At 47.0% G+C, this 17,048-nt stretch overlaps 1 protein-coding gene across 1 annotated transcript; it reads left to right on the plus strand.

Moving 5' to 3' along the window:
• Window positions 1-4,088: 4,088 nt before the first annotated feature.
• Window positions 4,089-15,819, plus strand: LOC128145822 (glutathione S-transferase theta-1). Its single transcript, XM_052796545.1, has 6 exons — window positions 4,089-4,259; window positions 4,388-4,444; window positions 8,692-8,779; window positions 9,885-10,035; window positions 12,277-12,453; window positions 13,494-15,819. Exons 1-6 carry the CDS (start codon window positions 4,148-4,150, stop codon window positions 13,692-13,694), a joined length of 786 nt encoding a protein of 261 aa, XP_052652505.1. The 5' UTR covers window positions 4,089-4,147; the 3' UTR covers window positions 13,695-15,819.
• Window positions 15,820-17,048: the final 1,229 nt, after the last annotated feature.

Genomic DNA, 17,048 nt, shown 5'->3' on the forward strand with positions numbered 1-17,048 from the left:
CGTGTGTTGTAGCTCTGTTTGGATTTGTAATCGGGATTTGGAAGGAAGTGGCCCTTCACAACCTCTTGCCTGTGTCTGTTTGTACCCCTCCTGCCTTCCTGTCCGCCTGTCCCTGTGACCTTCCATTTCCAGGTACAAGCCATGAGGACGGTTCCAGTTTGCAGAACTGGTTTTTTCCCTCCTTGTTATGCTCTGGTTGTATCTGGAAGTCCGTTTGTCTCTGCTGGCTGGTTACACCACCCCCAGAGATGGCTGCATAGTATGCTGGCTGTGAGATGTCAGTCATCTTAATGCAAGTCAAGTTATTACAGTGCTCAGAAAAGGTGAAAGTAGCTACTCAAACCAGTCTCGCACATCCTTTCAGCTGGACTTACTGGTTTTGGGGAATGAGCCAGCTGCCTCTTCTGCTTTTGTTTCCTGAGTAGACCTGCCCTTTAGTTCAAAAGGGCACCACGAACCACAGCTTGCAACACACATCTCTGTGGGCTGAGCTAAAGCAGCCAAGCAGGCAGGCTGGTCCCTTTCCATTCTTCCAACCTGCAGGAAATCTTAAATGTCAGTGGTGAAAAAGCAGGTTTGCCCCCGAACTCTTTCAGTTTCAGTGCTGACACAGGCAGGGATATTTGTCTTCCTATCTGACTTTTTTATTGGTAAGTTTGCTGAGGAGAGCCTGCAAAGTCGGTGACAGCAGCTTTCTTCTCACCCTGAGAGTGCTTGCATGGTTGGTGCCTGAGCAGCAACCCCTGTAGGCACTGCACTGCTGCTCTGCGGTAGCAGCTTGCCTGCAGTGCTAAACCTACAGAAAATGGCCTGTTTACATTGTACCGCCAACCACTTCCTTTCCTCTGTAACCTGCAGCTTACCGCAGCCACCAGCTGGGCTTCTGTGCGCCACCTGAATATAGGAGGTCCTTCTTTGCTACCTCACCAAAGCTGCCCAGCCTTGCTGTACTCTCTCCTGTTAGCGTATTTGTACTTTGCCTAACTTCCAGATTCCTGACCTCGAACTTTTCCGTTTCTTGTAGAGAGCAAACTTCCTACCAGCACACTAAGTGCTTCACACAGCTTCTGTTCAAATAGAAGCAGGGCAGAGAAATAATCAAAACCAAGAGCCTAATCTACAGAGTGCTAATCTTGCCAGATCTCAAACTGGGCTTGGTAGCAGGACCTTTCTTGATACGCATCTCCCTGCAGAATCTCAAGATAGGGCTGCTGTGCATGCAAAACCATTGCATGAGCCAAAGCAAATAAAGTGTCTTTTTTTTCTTATTTATGGTACTTGCAACACAAGAGCTCCATATAAGAGCGTCCTGAGCCAATTTTCTGCTTGTTTGAATAAGGCACAAGTTCCTTACGTGTCACGCATTGTGTGCTCTTGCAAGGACATCTGCCTTCAAAAACAAGCTGGAACTATGTCCAGAGCTTGTTGTCTGGTGCTCATCTGCTGCCAGCATCACAAATGATAAATGCACTCGCCTCAGTCCAGCGCGGTCGTGGTGATAAAAGGAGATTTTAAATTGTTTTTCCTACAGTCTTCTCTGCACTAAGCCCACCCGAACTGTAGGTTCACTCTCCCAATGAAGCTGTGTGCAGTCAGCAGTGGTATTTTGGGCCCTTCTGTGCACGCAGGACAAAGCACCTCCCCAGAGTAACTCCTTGGATGGCAATAGAGTTGTACAACAGATAAATCCGCCTTCTTTTTTCGCTCTAAAATAAATCGTGGAGATAAGGCATCTCGTCCTCGTACTTTGCCTTTTGCTATCCCTCCACCTCCCTCATTTTGTTAATTTGTGTCATTTGATCTTGGCCAGTTCCAGCTCCTAGGTTGAAAGCCCAAGAGCTGCCTGCCAAAATCCAACAGGTTGTGCAAGAGTTTTGCCTTCCTCAGTGCAAGGTCTATTCCGTGTCCACTCCCCTTTCACCTGAATATGGAGAGAGGTTACACCTCCAGTGACAGTTTAATGTGCTGTTCTGAGTCAATTTCCTCAATTCTTGCCAGGGGCTATTTGGAAATAGGAGAAAGCCTGTGATTTCTACAATAAAATGAAGTTGGAACACATAAAATGGGAGGAATGTTTAAAAAACAGGTACACATCCTGAGACCTTTTCTAAACAAGAAAGAAACGGCAAAACTTACTGCATTTTTTCTATGCTGTTCCCACTTCCAAAAAGGTGATAAAGTACAGGCAGGAAAAATGGCCTTTGAGGTGACGGAGCCAAATGAAAATACAGCGCTAGGAGCACTAGCCTAGGGCCAGGAATAATGCAATCAAATGCCATATAACATGACCAGAGAAAAATACCTCTTTGGTTGTGTGGGCTGTGCAGTGCAGCAAATTGGAGAAAAGCTTAAGGAAGGAACATTTCCAGGAGGCACATGAAAAGATCTTTGAAGTCCAGATAGGACTAATGGATCAATTGAACCAAAAATAAAGGAGCAAAGCGAACCCACGCTGCTAATCTTGCTACCCACCGCTGAGACCAACAAATTCTTCTCAGTGGTATCTCTGAGTGGGGATATGCAGCTATTTTGAAGCACAAAGACGTCTTGGACTATTACCTGTGCAGAGCCACACTCACGCTCTTTTTCCCCACTCCCTTAACATTTAAGATTTCTTTGCACTGAAGGAGTTTGACATGAACTCAAGCACCTGCCACAATACCCTATGAGCCTTCATCTCTGGCACATTGGTGCTGCGTGCAGGTGCTTTAGAGGGTAAACTGTACTGCAGGGGAGCTGAAGGGCGTACACAGCCCCTCTCCCTATTCTGGCCAAGAAACTGAAATACTCTTATCGTGCAGTTCTAAATCGGAACAATGACTCTGAAAATAGGTGCGTGGCGCAGCAGACTCGATACTTCATTTTGAGACGCAGCTCGTTCACCAGACTGGCAGACTGAATGGTCTAACAGTGAGCCCCATTCCTAAGGAGTTCTCAGAGCTGAAGTCTTGGCAAAGTGGTATAAACGGAAGCACCTGAAAGTGATCCTAGTTTCTAATTTATCCAGCTGACGAGCTCCTGGCTCAGTATCCAAGCCTTTTCACCACCCTTTGTAATGATCCTTTACACAGTTCCCTCTCCCTGAGGTTCCTGTGGCTCTTTCCAAGGATTCGTGCATGATGTACAAGCTCTCTGGCACAGCACTGATAAAAAGGTGTCAGCTGAGCCGAGGTGGGTTTGACTGGGGGTGACTTTGCTCTGAGTGGTTCAGCTGCTCTATTTTCCAGAGACCCAGAAGTCCCTGTGCTCAACCAGCATGTCACTTTCCCCAAATCACACAGCTGCGAAACGCTGCGGGCTCCATGCAAGGGCTTGAATTCAGTCTGAGCTTCTTTAGTTCTCCTCTGCTTGCGTGGAAATCTGAAATGACAAATACCAGGGGGAGAGGAAAGTCACTTTGCTGTGAGTATGCAGGCGTAATGCCCACAGAGAAGTCCTCCATGCTTCACTGCCATTCAGGCGTCACCTCGCAGCGCCGGGGCAGAGACTACGTGACCAAAGAATTATCTTTTGAACTGAAAACCATACCGATATCTAGCGGTGCGAGATTAACGCTGGCTTAGAGGAGGTCGTGCAAGGGCCCTGTTTGCAGCGTGACGCATCCCTGCAGGACCGCGTTACGAAACCAAGCGCTTACCTTGCGAGAGCCGTGGTGGGATGCCGCGGGTGAGAGCGGGCTCCCGAGCCCCTGTGCTGTCAGCCAGGGCTGCGGCAGGGTGGGGGGAGGCACGACAGCCCCTGCTCCCTCAGCACTTAGTACCGACCTCTCTTTTGAGGTTGGTAATTCACCATTACTCCTAAATTACCATTACTCGCGTGTTACCTTCTTTTCCCGAAGCTGCCCTACAGGCACAGTGCCAGCCCTAGCGTGACCACGGCTGCCTATCTGTGTGGGACGGGGAACCCTGTCGTCCCGTCCCCCCGTCTCCGGCCGTGCCTCCGGGGTCTCCTGGGGTCCTCCGGCATTCTCCCGTGTCCCCCCCGCAGGAGACTTTTGCCCCGAAGCCCCCCCTCAGGGCGCAGGCCCCGCTACCGCCCGCCCCTCACACCGGGGGAGGCCGCCGCCCGCAGCCCGGGGGCGGGCGCCTCCCGCCTGCCCACGCGGGGCGGCTCCGGGCGGCGGGTGACAGGGCCGGGCGGCGGCAGGATGGGGCTGGAGCTGTACCTGGACTTGCTCTCGCAGCCCTGCCGCTCCATCTACATTTTCGCCCGCAGCAACAACATCCCCTTCGAGTTCAAGCAGGTGGAGCTCTTCAAAGGTGGGACGGACGCGGCCGCCCGCCCGCCACCGAGCCGCCCCGCAGGCGGGGGTGGGCGGCGGGCGGCGGGGCGGCTCGCAGCCCACCGGGGGCCGCGGGCTCAGCGCCCCTCTCTTGCCTCTTGGCAGACTCGGTGCTGGGGAAGAAGCCGGCGGCGGGGAGCGGCGCGGAGCAGCCCCGCACAGGTGAGGGGAACGGGGGGGGGGGGGGGAGACCCACAACGGGCACCGGCCCCCTCCGGGGCGTCCGTCCTGTCAGGCCGGGCCCGATCCCGGGCGGCGCTGGGTGCCTGGCGGCGGCCCCGCGGGCGAGGGGGGGACAGGCCGCGCTCCGGGGCGCTGGCAGCTACCCGGCCCTGTAACGCGATCCCCGGGCGGGGGCTGCCGGGGGGCCGGGGCCGGGCTGAGCCGCCGGGCGTTGGCAGGGCCGAGCGCTGCGCTGGGCCCCGGCCGCGACCTTTAAGGCAGAAGGGCCCGTCGCTCCGGGCCCGTCGCTCCGGTCCCGGATCCCGCAGCCCGTGGTGTGTGTGTGGGGGGGGGGAGGTGTTGGTTTCACGGCCCCCAGAGGAGCCCCTTCGCCTCCCTGACAGAGGAGCAGAAGCGTGCAGGGGTGCCGGGCCGCCAGCCCTCCGGCTCGGCTCCCTGAAGAGGGTCCCGCCGCCTCCTTTCTCTCTCCTGCCCCGGGCTGCTGCTTCTCTGGGAATTGACTGTTGAGCCGGTTTGGACTGTTCAGATGAATAGCGATGCAAGGGTCCTCTCCCTGGGGAGCCTCAGCCGAAGGAGGACACGCTTGAATCCTGGAAGCTAGCAAAATGCTGGAGCTAGTGGAAGCGGGACATCAGCTATTTGTGAGAGGGATGCAGGGGTGCAGAGCTCGGAGGAGGCTTATCTGCGGTCTCACCCTGGTGTCCTCTCAGGACAGGGTCCCATCCTGCCTGGGGAGGGTGAACAGGTCAAGCCTGCCCAGACTTGTCCATCGGAGTGGAATCTGCCCCCAGCCCCTGGAAGCTCGGCTTGGCCCATTGGGAGGGAAGGACTAGCTCCTCGGGTAACCTGAGTGATTTTAAATGCATGCGCTGCCGAGGGGCCTGAATACAATGGTTTGACCGTGCAGCTCTTATTCCCAGAGCGGACTCATAGCTGTGCCACATCTATTTTTGTGGATCCCCAAGGAATGTTCCTCCAGCCATTTCTAGCAAATTAGTCACAGTGACAGCCGAGGAGTGCTCTGGGAACTGTGTACTTAGCAGAAACACTCAGCTGTTCAGACTTGTCCAACTGTATAAGATGACTGTTGCCTATTTACATATTGCATTTTCCTAGTAAATTGTTATTTTTTTGCCTAAGGCAAAGCATAGTAGTTGGAAATCCTTGGCTGGGGAGATGATTAAGCAGGGACGTGATTGGCAAATAGACTGACTTTTTTTTCCTTTCTACTTCTGTGAAATCTTTTCCACTGCATTTTTTACCCACCAGTAAATGTCTTTCCCTGCACTATGACTTACGCTTAATAATCCCTCCTGTTTGCAGCCTGCCCTGCTTTTTGACAGTGTACACTCTGCTTATTGAAGTTACTCCTCAAAGCCCAGCAATACACACAGTGTGTGTATATATATATCCTTGGGGGACATCGAGAACTAATTACACCAGATGCAACTGATGTTAAACAGCAGCGTAAGTCAAGTCAAAATCACAGGAATGATAAAGATGGGCCACCTAATACCACTAGACAGAAAGGCTGGCTCTGCTTGCTGGAAGAGAGGCACAAGCTTCAACTCTGCTAAACGGCAAATACAAATATTGGTCTGTATTTTAATACAATAAGCAATTGGTCCCAATGAAGCAACCTGGAGTTAGTGTTCATATCGAGGCTTTTATCAGTTTGCAGCTCAGTGGCGGAGTCTTGGCACAGGTCTTTTATGTATGTATGCAAAGACCCTGTACGAGCCAAAGCAAATAAGGTGCCATCTCTGGGCTGCGGTGCAGTCTGTGTAACAGACACTGACCTACTGTTCAACCTGCTGTAATGACATGTTAGTCCCATCAGGGTACTAATATGTTCAGTATTCCTGCTAGGACTGCTGCACAATGAAAGCAGGCTGAAATCTGATTCAGGCTGCCCTCACCCGCTGCTTACTTCTCATATTGTTGTTTCTCAGTTGCCTGCTACCTTGGATAATAAACACAGACAGCAGAACAACCAGACAGCTAGGTCTGAGAATTGACTGATCATTAGTTGTAAGCATTATTGACTTGCAACTTTCTGCTGCATTTTTCCAAGGACCACCTGAACTCTACAGATCTCACCACAGCTGGGTGTGTGATGACCACTGGCCTTTGGAGCCCTTCTAAAAGCACAGGACCAAGCAGCTTCCCAGAGCAGCTCCTTGCATTATAGGAGATTTCCACAAATTTGCTTCACTGTTTTCATGATATAAATCATGGGTGTAAGGCACCTTGTCCTTACACTTTGCCTGCTAGCAAGCGGGGCTTGATTTTCGGGGATTTTTTTTTTTTAATATTCAAATTCAGTTGTTAGGCTTAACTTGCACTTTCTGTCTGGCTCATATTCTTAAGAACCCCTTTCTTCCTACCTCTCCTGACAATGCTGCCTGGTTCTGCTGTGCACGTGGAACCTCTTACCCAGCTAAGCTGGAGGCCACCATCGCTGCAGGTAGGCAGAGATATTTCCTAGTGAGATGGAAGACATGGGTTTGAATCCCTTCAGGCCGCAGATGAATGTCAACCTTAGTCTCTGATGAAGCTACTTATGCCAGAATTTTAAAAAGTACTTCTCAAAGAAGAAACAAGGTAGAAGCTAGGGTGGTAATGTTTGCTCTGCCTGATTTGTCTCATTATGTGAAATCAATATTGGGAAAGTAGCCTGTAATTTGTAATGCAGCAACCTTCCTTTCTCCCACCTCTTCCCAAAGCCAACTGCAAATAAATGTGATAGTCCAAAGGCTGGTTTTATTTCTTGGAGACTATTTCCTGCTGCACGTTTGTCCAGTAAAGCAGACATTGCCACTGCCTCCTGAATGGGGGCAAATAGTTCTTGGGAATGTAGATCACTGTCCCTTAGTTAACGGCCCTTACTTTTTTTTTAACAAAGGGATTTTTGTACAAGATCTCCTGCTGATCATGCTGATTTGATCAGGATTTGCACCCTAAATGTCATGTTTCCTAGAGAGCACTTAAAACAAGCAAAGCAAACAAACTCCTTGCACCTTTTCTTACGTAGGCGTTCCTGGACTTTTGTACAATTCCCTAGCATTTAACTGCTGACTGGCAAGTCCAGTGCCTGCAGCAGGAAACTGAAGACCTGATTAGATAGTCAGCTGTTAATGCCTCCAAACTCCAAGGGACTGTGGAGTTTAAACTCTTACGGGATAGTGTCTTCCTCCTGCATTTTCCTGACAGAGGTAGGTTGACATGCAGAGCCAGGAGTAACACAGAGCCAGGCGTAATGCAGGGTAGAGGTGTTTGAGCTTCCCTGCCCCTAGCGAATGTCCACCATGGCAGAGTGAATTATTTCATGAGCCTACTGTTGTATTCCTGGCATTCATGTTTTTCCCATCCCAGCAAAAAACTCTGGAAACATCCTCAACTGCGTGTCTGCTGAGGGATCAGCTCTGTTGACAGCATTTACTTTCTTTGTAAATGCTCAATTCCCTCTGCTCTTCAGAGACAAACAAACAGGAAAAAGATTTTGCTCTGTGTGTCTGTAAACCAGCTGGGTTCTCTTTGATTAATTAGCCACTGCAGTGGTCTCTGTGGGCACAAGGCTTTTCAGTTGCTTTCCATCATGACTCCATCCTAGCTAGTCAGCCACATTTACAAACTGCAGGAAGATTACTTTGTTTTGGTGTTGCCTGTGGGAACAGGAGTAGGAGTAGCAACTGTCTGCCCTCGTGAGGATGCTCTGCATGCAAACTCAACTTTTCCAGACCTTGCTTCCTTGTCAAATATTAAGTATTTTTTAGGTACTCAGTTGTCTTCACCCTAACTTCTGTCTTCCCCGCCCCCTGTCTCTAAAGCCGTAGGATGCACTGTTCTCAAGTCAAGTCAGCTGTTCCTGGTTATCTGCAATAGTGTTTTCAATACCAGTACCTTCATTGTGGTATGTCAATGCCTCTCAGGGAGTGATTTTTTTCAGTAAGTTTTGCAAGTGTTACTGGTACTCGAGTCAAGCAATAGAATTCCTGTATAGAAATGTGAACTGCTCCATGCCACGTGCCTGGCCTGAGCTGACCTCCCTCTGCAGATAGCTTTTACACTGACTCTTCAATTTCATTACCTTTTAATTGTGAAATATCACCATATATGGAAAACCTAACACAGTTCACTGATTGTCCACTTGGCTACAGGTATTTGATTTATCATTCACTGGCAGGTACACTTCTAACCTCTGACTTGTCTGTTCATGTTCTTAGGGCCACCAAACAGTGAAGGAGCTAGCAAAGTCAGCCTCTTGAAGAAAGTACCAGCACTAAAGGACGGAGACTTCACCCTAGCAGAATGGTAAGAATTCAGTCCTTAGACTTCCTTGGGTACCAGTAATCTGTGCAGCATTTAGGAGATGTCATTCCCGCTAACTGATTAAGGATCACAGAATTTATGAACATGTTGGTTATTTATTTTTAATAGTATAACCTCATTTGCTCTGTCTCCATTTTCTGTTTGAATTATCTTTCAGAATGTAAACAATCAGCTGACTTAACTTCTTGATCTTACCCTGAATGCACTTACCTCAAAATGGGATTGTAAACATTTCTGGGAAATGTTTAAAGCTTATAAAAATCCTTTTTACCCTAGGAAAAAATTCTGTTTATCTAAATTAGTCATAAAGGCCAAGTGAACACCTCCTTGATAAAATTTAGGGTTTACATTATAAGATTAATATGGAGACTGGTTAACGGGGTCATAATACTGACATCATTGAACTATAGTAGTATCAGCATAGTAGGAGGGTCTGCATTTTCTTCTGTTTTGTCTGCACAGGATTTTCTGTGGCATCTCTTTTTGTATTAACAGCCTACATATTGTTCCAGATGACTAAGATATTTTTCCATCTGACTTCTCCTGCCAATTAGTGAAAGTATAAACATCTGGACAAACACAAAAAGATTCTGTAGGCTCTCCTTCTTGGGACTTCCACTGACTTCGGTGGAAGCTGCAGGCTAGAGGCAGATCTGATGAAAAGGCAACATAACCCATTGGGGAGTTTCATTTAGTACACAGGCACATAAACATGCGCAGGTCTCGCAGACATGGGTCAGAACAGTCGAGGAACAAGCGAGGTTAACATTGCTGATAGATGATTATGGAGGTTTATTTTCTGTTTACCCCAGTACTGTCCAGCAGTACTCTGCACCATAGAACAGTGCTGTGATTTTCCAGCAGGTTAAAGTTTTCACGGGAACTAAGGTGATTAAGTGCCATCTCTGATGTCAACACGAATTAGATGTCTATATATGGTCCCTAGACTCCATTGGAAATCCTGATTGGAATGCTTTTTAGTGGAAGCAGCAAGTTCAGAAGGGGCAGGAGAGAGAGCGCTTAGGCAAAAGCATTCTGCATCATAACTCCCTGACCACTTTCTTCTCTCTTGTTAATGTCTGAGCAGCACTGCCATTCTGCTGTATCTGAGTCGAAAGTACAAAACTCCCGACCACTGGTACCCATCAGACATACAAAAACGGGCCCAGGTAGATGAATACCTCTCATGGCATCATGCTAACATCCGGGCTAATGCTCCTAAGACCATGTGGATCAAGGTAAGGAGACTCAATATAAAATACAAATAAAGTGATGTTTTCCTGGCAGAATACTAAGCATTTGAACAGCCCCAGTTCAGAGAGAGTTTGTCACGCTGAAATAACAAACCTAGGCCATTCCTAGCTGAGAGGAGCTGTCAGAGAGGGAGCTGTTCCTAATTGCTCAATGTCAGGATCTGGCAAAAGCAGCTTTGGTCATTTTGTTTTTTTCCTTAAAGTAGGTCTGGTACAGAAGGTCTCAGAGCCCAACAGACTTCCATTGCCTGGATTTGTGAACAAATATATAACAGATTGGATATTGCCTCCAAGGGCCTCCCCCTCACTGCACAGCTGTGCAGAGTGTGCACATAGGCAGAAGTTTTGCTTCTTTGGCGAGCATGTGCTTCATTGCTGGAAAGGCTTGTGTTCTTCATACAGCAAGTCCCTGTGGCCCCATCGGGGTGGAAATCCAGAAGGAGCCTTCTGCTTCCAGCACACTTAGGTACTTCTCTGAAATGGGCTCAGGGATAGACAGAATAGAGACACAGAGAGAATGGCAGAATTTCTTTATTCAGTGTGGCCAGATCAATTTACATTTAGGCAAAATTACCAGAATCACCTTGCAGCAGAAAATCATTTAGTATCAGATGATTTTGCTGGACCCCTATTTCAAGCCAACTCACCAGACCGTTAATGCAACTATTCTTGGAGAGACCCAGGTGCAAATATAGCCCTGCAAGTACAGCTGTGGTGTGGAATTTCAGATGAAATCAGGGTTGCCAGTAAGCAGGTAAGAACTTCACTCTTCCTGTGTAAAGTTTGTCCTTGTTTGTGCCTAACAAAGCATATCAGGACTCATTTAGCTCTTTTGATTTATTGACATTTGAATTTTTGGCTAGAGGGCACAGAGAAGCAATTCAAATATGAGTCAGATTCATACAAGAAGCAGTTTCTTCCAGTCTCTGCAGGCTGTTATTGCAGCGCTCCAAGGGAAAGAAATCCAACTCATTGCTGCTGCTGCTTAGATAACCCAGATACAGAAAAGGTCCTCAGAATAATTGAAAATAGGGAAGCGTATAAAGCCACCATGTAACAGAAGGCATATTAGCTAGACATGGGAGAAGGTAGACTGCCCTGAGATACAGAAAAGGATGAAGATGCTGTTTCAAGTTATTATACCCAGCGACCCCATCATGCGTAATTGGAACCACTTAGGAAGAGAACTGGCCATGAATTTTCTGATTAAATAGATTCCACATGTATTTGGCAAAAATCCTGGCTTGGATTAAGCAATCCCAATTTGAATTGTTGAATATGCTAGCAGTAAGTAGAAATCTAGTCTGTTCCCACTGATGGAAATTTATATCTTTAATTTTGCTTCTCTAAATAAACTGTATTTCTTTAGCTGTGGTAGGTGGAGGCAGCGTAGTTGTGAAGCACTGCGGGCTCTGATGGTGCGCACGCCTCTGTGAACGGTGACAAGTCTCACAGAAAGGCAACTACCTCCTGTGCCAGCAAGTCCGTGGAGACAAGGACCGTGCTTATATGATTGCTCTGGAAAAAATTTCTAGTGATTTAAAAAATGATGCTTGGGAGGCCACAGAAAGGCTGGTGTAAAAATGGTACTTGCCCACTCCCAGCCTCACTGGCTACTGTCATGCATTTCCTGCCTCTCCAGCCAGTGTTGATGCATTCCAGTCCCTCCTACGCTCCCTGCCACAGCCACCACCGTGCCCTCCTTTCCATCACGCTGCAGGACAGGCAGCTGCCTGCCTGTCTGCTTGCCTCCAGCACCCAGTTACACAACAGGGTGGATAGCACGGGTGGCTGGTGGGCAGGCAGCCTGCCGAGCCGTCTTGGCAGGCTGTTGAAACAGAGGACATAGCAGGGGTGACTGTGGCAGACGTTTGTCTTCCCTGGAGCTGTTGCCTGTTTTTCTTTTGTAACCCACCAAGGTGGAGCGGGAGGGCACAACTGCCAGGCACAAAACAAGATGAATCCTTGATTTCGTTCTCCACGTTGCTGCCCCTTAGCTGGAGGTTACTGTCAGGGCAGATCAGCCGCTTAGGACTGCTTCTGTGCTCTCTGTCCATGAGCTACTTGGAACTGTAGCAGTCTGTGAAGCTCTAGCATCATCCCCTCAGCAGCTTTGCTGCAGGATCACTGATGATCATGAGTAGTTCATGGGGTGTAATGTAAATGACTCCCACCAGATCCATGAGAAGATGGATGACTGTACTCTTAAGTCTCTTCTCTCCTCAGGTGCTGATTCCCCTCTTCACAGGGCAGCCACTGCCCTCCGAGAAGCTCCAGGAGGTTATGGAGGGGCTGTCCGCTTCCCTGAAGCAATTTGAGGAGAGGTTTCTGCAGGACAAGGCTTTTATCATAGGGAGCGAGATCTCTCTGGCAGACCTTGTGGCCATTGTGGAGCTGATGCAAGTGAGTGGTGGAGGGTGGTAAGGAGGTCTCAGCACAAGGGAAAACAGATGCTGCTGGGCAGGGAGGGGTGCAGCATGTGGTAACGCTTCACTAGAAAGAGGAGTGAGGGCATATCTCAACAGAACTAGCCTAAGACAATGAGGAGAATATGGGAGTGAGTTCAGAAAACCAGTTAAAAAATAAAAAAGCTGGCAGCAACAGATCCCTTTTGTTTCTTTTCTCTAACAATACTTCTCCTTCCTCCTTTATTGTGACTTTATTTTTAACCTCCAGAGAAGGAGGTAATATATAAAAGTGAGAAGCAATAGCAGACAGGTCTGATCAAATAAGAAAATGATACAGGAATATTTTTATCATACAAGAATATTCTTCTTCAGATGGTACTTGCCCATGCCATGTCTGGAAGATGCAAGACTGAATCTCAGATGGAGGCAATGAAATTAAGTCCGTTACAAACTGGTTGTTCTCTGCCAGACCGTCAGGGCCTGGATCCTGCAGCCCAGAAGTGATTCTTTCTCCCAGTTCTATATCCCAGAGACTGAAAAATAGCAGTTCTGCTTCTCTACAGCAGTGTGTTCCAGAGAGTGGCACAGGCAGAAAGTAGAAGGGGGATAGATTATGTCAATTAAGACATCAGTTCAATTAAACGCTTAGCATTTTGTGTTGTGGTTTTGCTATATAATATAGCACTCCATACTGTGGACTGTGCAGTTGTCCCTAGAACTGTCAGCCCTCCATGTCTTCAATGCTGTAGCTGAAAATCACTCCCAGGAACCCATAGTCATCTCTGCTGCTCCTAACAGCTGTTCTGGCACTGAGGAATTGACTTGTAAGTGCCCTTTAAATATAGGCTAGCTTCTGTGTCCCCCAGATAGATACAACCGACCAGAGGATTTTTTCCTCCTTCCTAGTGCTCCTTTATGAGCTCTTCTTCATTTTTTTTTTCCTCTACCTGTACCTGCAGGTAGACTTTTGGTGCCTGTTGTCTTGGTGAAGTGACTGCCCAATGCCTCACTGTTGCTCTCTCCCCCTTTCTGCAGCCTGTTGGAGTTGGTTGTGACATCTTTGAAGACAGACCTAGGCTGATGGAGTGGCGCAGGCGGGTGGAGGATGCTGTGGGGAAGGAGCTTTTCTTCCAAGCCCATGAGATGATCCTCAATATCAAAGAACTGAGCAACATTCAAATTGATCCACAGCTTAAAGAGCATCTGGCACCTATGTTGATGAAGATGTTGAAATGAATTAACCTATCTTACATTTTTCCTGCCCTTTTTTTTTAATTTCTTCTCTGACCTCCAGTTCTACATGTAACTGGAAAGAGCACTGTAATTCTAACACAGAAATTGCAAAATTGCAGGGTGTTTCCCCCCCGCCAGGCCTTTCCTGTATCTTTGGGGGTGGTAGCTGGGGAAGGTTTAAGACCTGAAACATTAATTTTATACAGAAGGCTGAGGCCCTTAACATGTGCATCTGGGTTTTATTTCAGCGTCAGTCTTCTCAGAGATGGTAGAGACACGAATGGTATTTCCTGACAAAATTGGAGCCAGCCTACAAACTGGGAACATTAAGAGAACTGTATAGGATGAGGATCATTGTTTTCATGTGTTTTTAACATTTGCAGCTCCTTTTCAAGTGACAAGCACTGCAAAACGTGCCTGATCCTCATTTTCCCAGGACATGTCTGCATAGACAAGTACAGCACAAAACTACAGGCAGTCTCAAAAGTGAAAAAAAGACACTGAATTTTTATTTTTTCTTTTAAATTTCTTATTGCTGAGGTATCTTGCTGTCCATGTACATTCCACACTTCTTCTATTTGCCTTTAGGTTCCTGTGAAAAGTTTCTTCATATTCATCTACAACTGTGAATCTTCGTTAATTCTTTGGTCTAACCACTACTCTCAATTTCTGAAAGCCTGGGTTTCGTTGGTGCTCGGTCTGCCAGTACACATGTAGCAGGGGCTGTTCTTGGAGATTCGTGCGGTAAAGACCAAGCAACTTCAAAAAGCTGAGGGTGGCCACAGCCTTCGAATAACTGCCTACCTACTCTGTTGATGTTATATAGGGAATACACTGAAGGAATGCATTCACAGTGATTTCTTGAAAGAGAATATAACAGCAATCAAATTGGTTTTTTTCTGCGATAATACTGTAATAGCAATCCACATTTCTCCTAGAAAATGCAGAGGGGGAATAAATCTAGATGTGCTTTTCTGAGACTGTTTTGGATGGAAGTTCACCAAGTAAGTCACCCTGTGCAGCTGAAGTAATAAGAGAGATTTTGTGCATTGAGCAACATATGCATCACAATAAAAGGGCAGAGAGTTGTTTTGGAGCTTTTGGGCTCTTCCTTGGCTGTGTTTATTTCTGGTTAGCTGTAGCTCAAATACAACCCCCTTTTGTACTGCAGCACAATTTATGAGGTAAAACTGAGAGAATCCAACCATTTCTAGTTTCTTCAGTTGAAAACAGCAAATTGTAACGGATGCAGAAACTGGTGGGTTATATATCTCTGCATATTGCCATTCATAAATAGTTGTTGCCGTTGAACTTTACCCTGAAATCCTTGCCCAAGAACTCTCCCTGGAAAGAATAAGACAAAATGAGTAAATAATTCAGGAATAGCTTCTCTTGCTAATCAAATAGCTTCTTTTCTTTCCAGTACTACCATATCTTGGCTAATGATGTTTCTGCTGTTAAGTTCTCTAAAACCAGATGTGTTCTGGTGATGTTTTTCACTAAGGTTTCAGTTCTAGGTACTACTGATTTAGTCCAGAGCCTAGGGAGATCTTTAAATTCCCTGTTTGGAAACAGGACTCTATTATATACTTCAGCTTGCATTAGCAGGAAATTTTGTTTTGTAATTATGTTCTCTACAAAGACAAGAGACCTAACTGAAGGCCCTCTCTTCTCATGAACCAAAAATATTACAAACAGGCACATGTTTATTCCCACCCTTCTTTTCTTCCTAAACATTAGCTGAATAGTATGTTTTTACTGATGTTTTATTCACAACTATTGTCTACAACTGAGTTAAATTTTAAATGGGAAGTGGTTGATTCTTTTGATAATTTTGAGAGTGCAATTGCTAAGTGGGTGATGACACATGCAAATGTCTGCAGGAGGGAAAAAAGCTACCATGATTTTCCAAAGGCTGAGCATGTTTGAGAGCACTTGCTGCTGTGCTGTCTTCTCTTGGTTGTATGTTCATCCCCCTACAAGCATTTTAATCGCCCTCTCCAAGACAGAAACAATAAAACAAATGTCTTTAGTTTAAGAACTCTGGGAGGCCATGAACAATCTGCCATTCACATGGTGAACGATCAAGAGCGAAGGACAACGCATATCATTAAAGATGTTCGCAACAGCCCTGTGTCCTGTTGTAATTGCTGACATCTGATACTTGAATCTTCTCTTTTCCTTTTGGAGGCCGCCTGATATGCTGGCTTCTTGTCATGTGGGGGGTTTGGGCCTTGGAATTGGAAGAGATTTTTAGTATTTGAAGGAATGAAAGAGAAATAGAAAAATGGATCCTAAATGGCATCTTACTTGGAGGCAATGACTCCCGGCAATCAGGCAGTGGTGGGCTTGCACCCGGGGTTTGCAAGGTGGCTGAATACCCCCACTGCCTTCATTTCGATGACAAACTCGGGATCATCTGTTCTCTTTAAAAGATGATATCTTTCTGTAAATTAACCCTGGAATCTAACAGTTTTCCTGGGTTATTTCTTCTGCTGCTTTCCTGGATTTGAAGGGAGTGTCTGTATTACCGCTTACCACTGCAAGCAGCCACCCCCTGCCAGCCTGCCGTGCTCTGTCCCCTCTCCAGTTGGGTCTCTGTCTTCCCAAGCTCTCTCCTAGAAATCTTTTTCCAGCCTTATTGCTGGCTGGTTTATACACACTGCTCCTCGTGTCAGTATTGTCATTAGCAGAAGTGAAGGCCAAGCAATTACCCCATCAAAAAAAACGAGCAATTCCGTCAGTTTTCATTAGGATTGTCTAGAAAACCAAAATGTCACATTATACAGGGCCAATTTTCACAACAGTGCTGTGTCTTAAATGAGGTGACCTTTAATCTAGCGGGTTCATAACCTTTTGCTGTAAATGAGCACGTGTAACCTTCAGTGGACAGTAGTTCAGCTTCTGAGAAACCTCTGATCTCTAGATTAGACACTTCTGATCTGTAGATCAGACTGTCCCTGCGAGCCAGCCTGCTGGGGTGACTTTTATCAACTTTGGAGCTCAAAGTCCTGATTGCAGAGGCTAGTTTGGTAATTATAGATACTGGATAAAACAAAAAACCTCTCTGCTTGCCTTTTAATTTCTTGTAGTGCTGGTTGGTCCGAGAGATCACTGCTATTCCATTCTTAACCCTCCCTGCACAGACAGGCGTGGAAGCGTCCGTCGCGGTGACCAGAAATGACTTCCCACCGGCACTAAGGACCATCGCAAAGCTCATCTTACCCTTCCGTTCAGTGAGATGACATTTTTTGCCCTCACAGTCTCCCGTACATATCCCGCCAACGCACACCGTAAAAAGCAAAAGGCCCGAAAGCCAGCTGGTGCAAACTGGGGTAAAACAGAGAAAAGCCAAAG

Source organism: Harpia harpyja, chromosome 9 (assembly GCF_026419915.1).
Source record: "Harpia harpyja isolate bHarHar1 chromosome 9, bHarHar1 primary haplotype, whole genome shotgun sequence".
NCBI lineage: Eukaryota > Metazoa > Chordata > Aves > Accipitriformes > Accipitridae > Harpia > Harpia harpyja.

What these genes read in the sequence shown, in the direction of transcription:
- LOC128145822 (XM_052796545.1), top strand. Translation starts at nt 4,148, where the DNA reads ATGGGGCTGGAGCTGTACCTGGACTTGCTCTCGCAGCCCTGCCGCTCC. An exon ending in GACTTCACCCTAGCAGAATG is followed by an intron (nt 8,780 to 9,884) that starts GTAAGAATTCAG and finishes ATGTCTGAGCAG; the next exon opens with CACTGCCATTCTGCTGTATC. An exon ending in CCATTGTGGAGCTGATGCAA is followed by an intron (nt 12,454 to 13,493) that starts GTGAGTGGTGGA and finishes CCCTTTCTGCAG; the next exon opens with CCTGTTGGAGTTGGTTGTGA.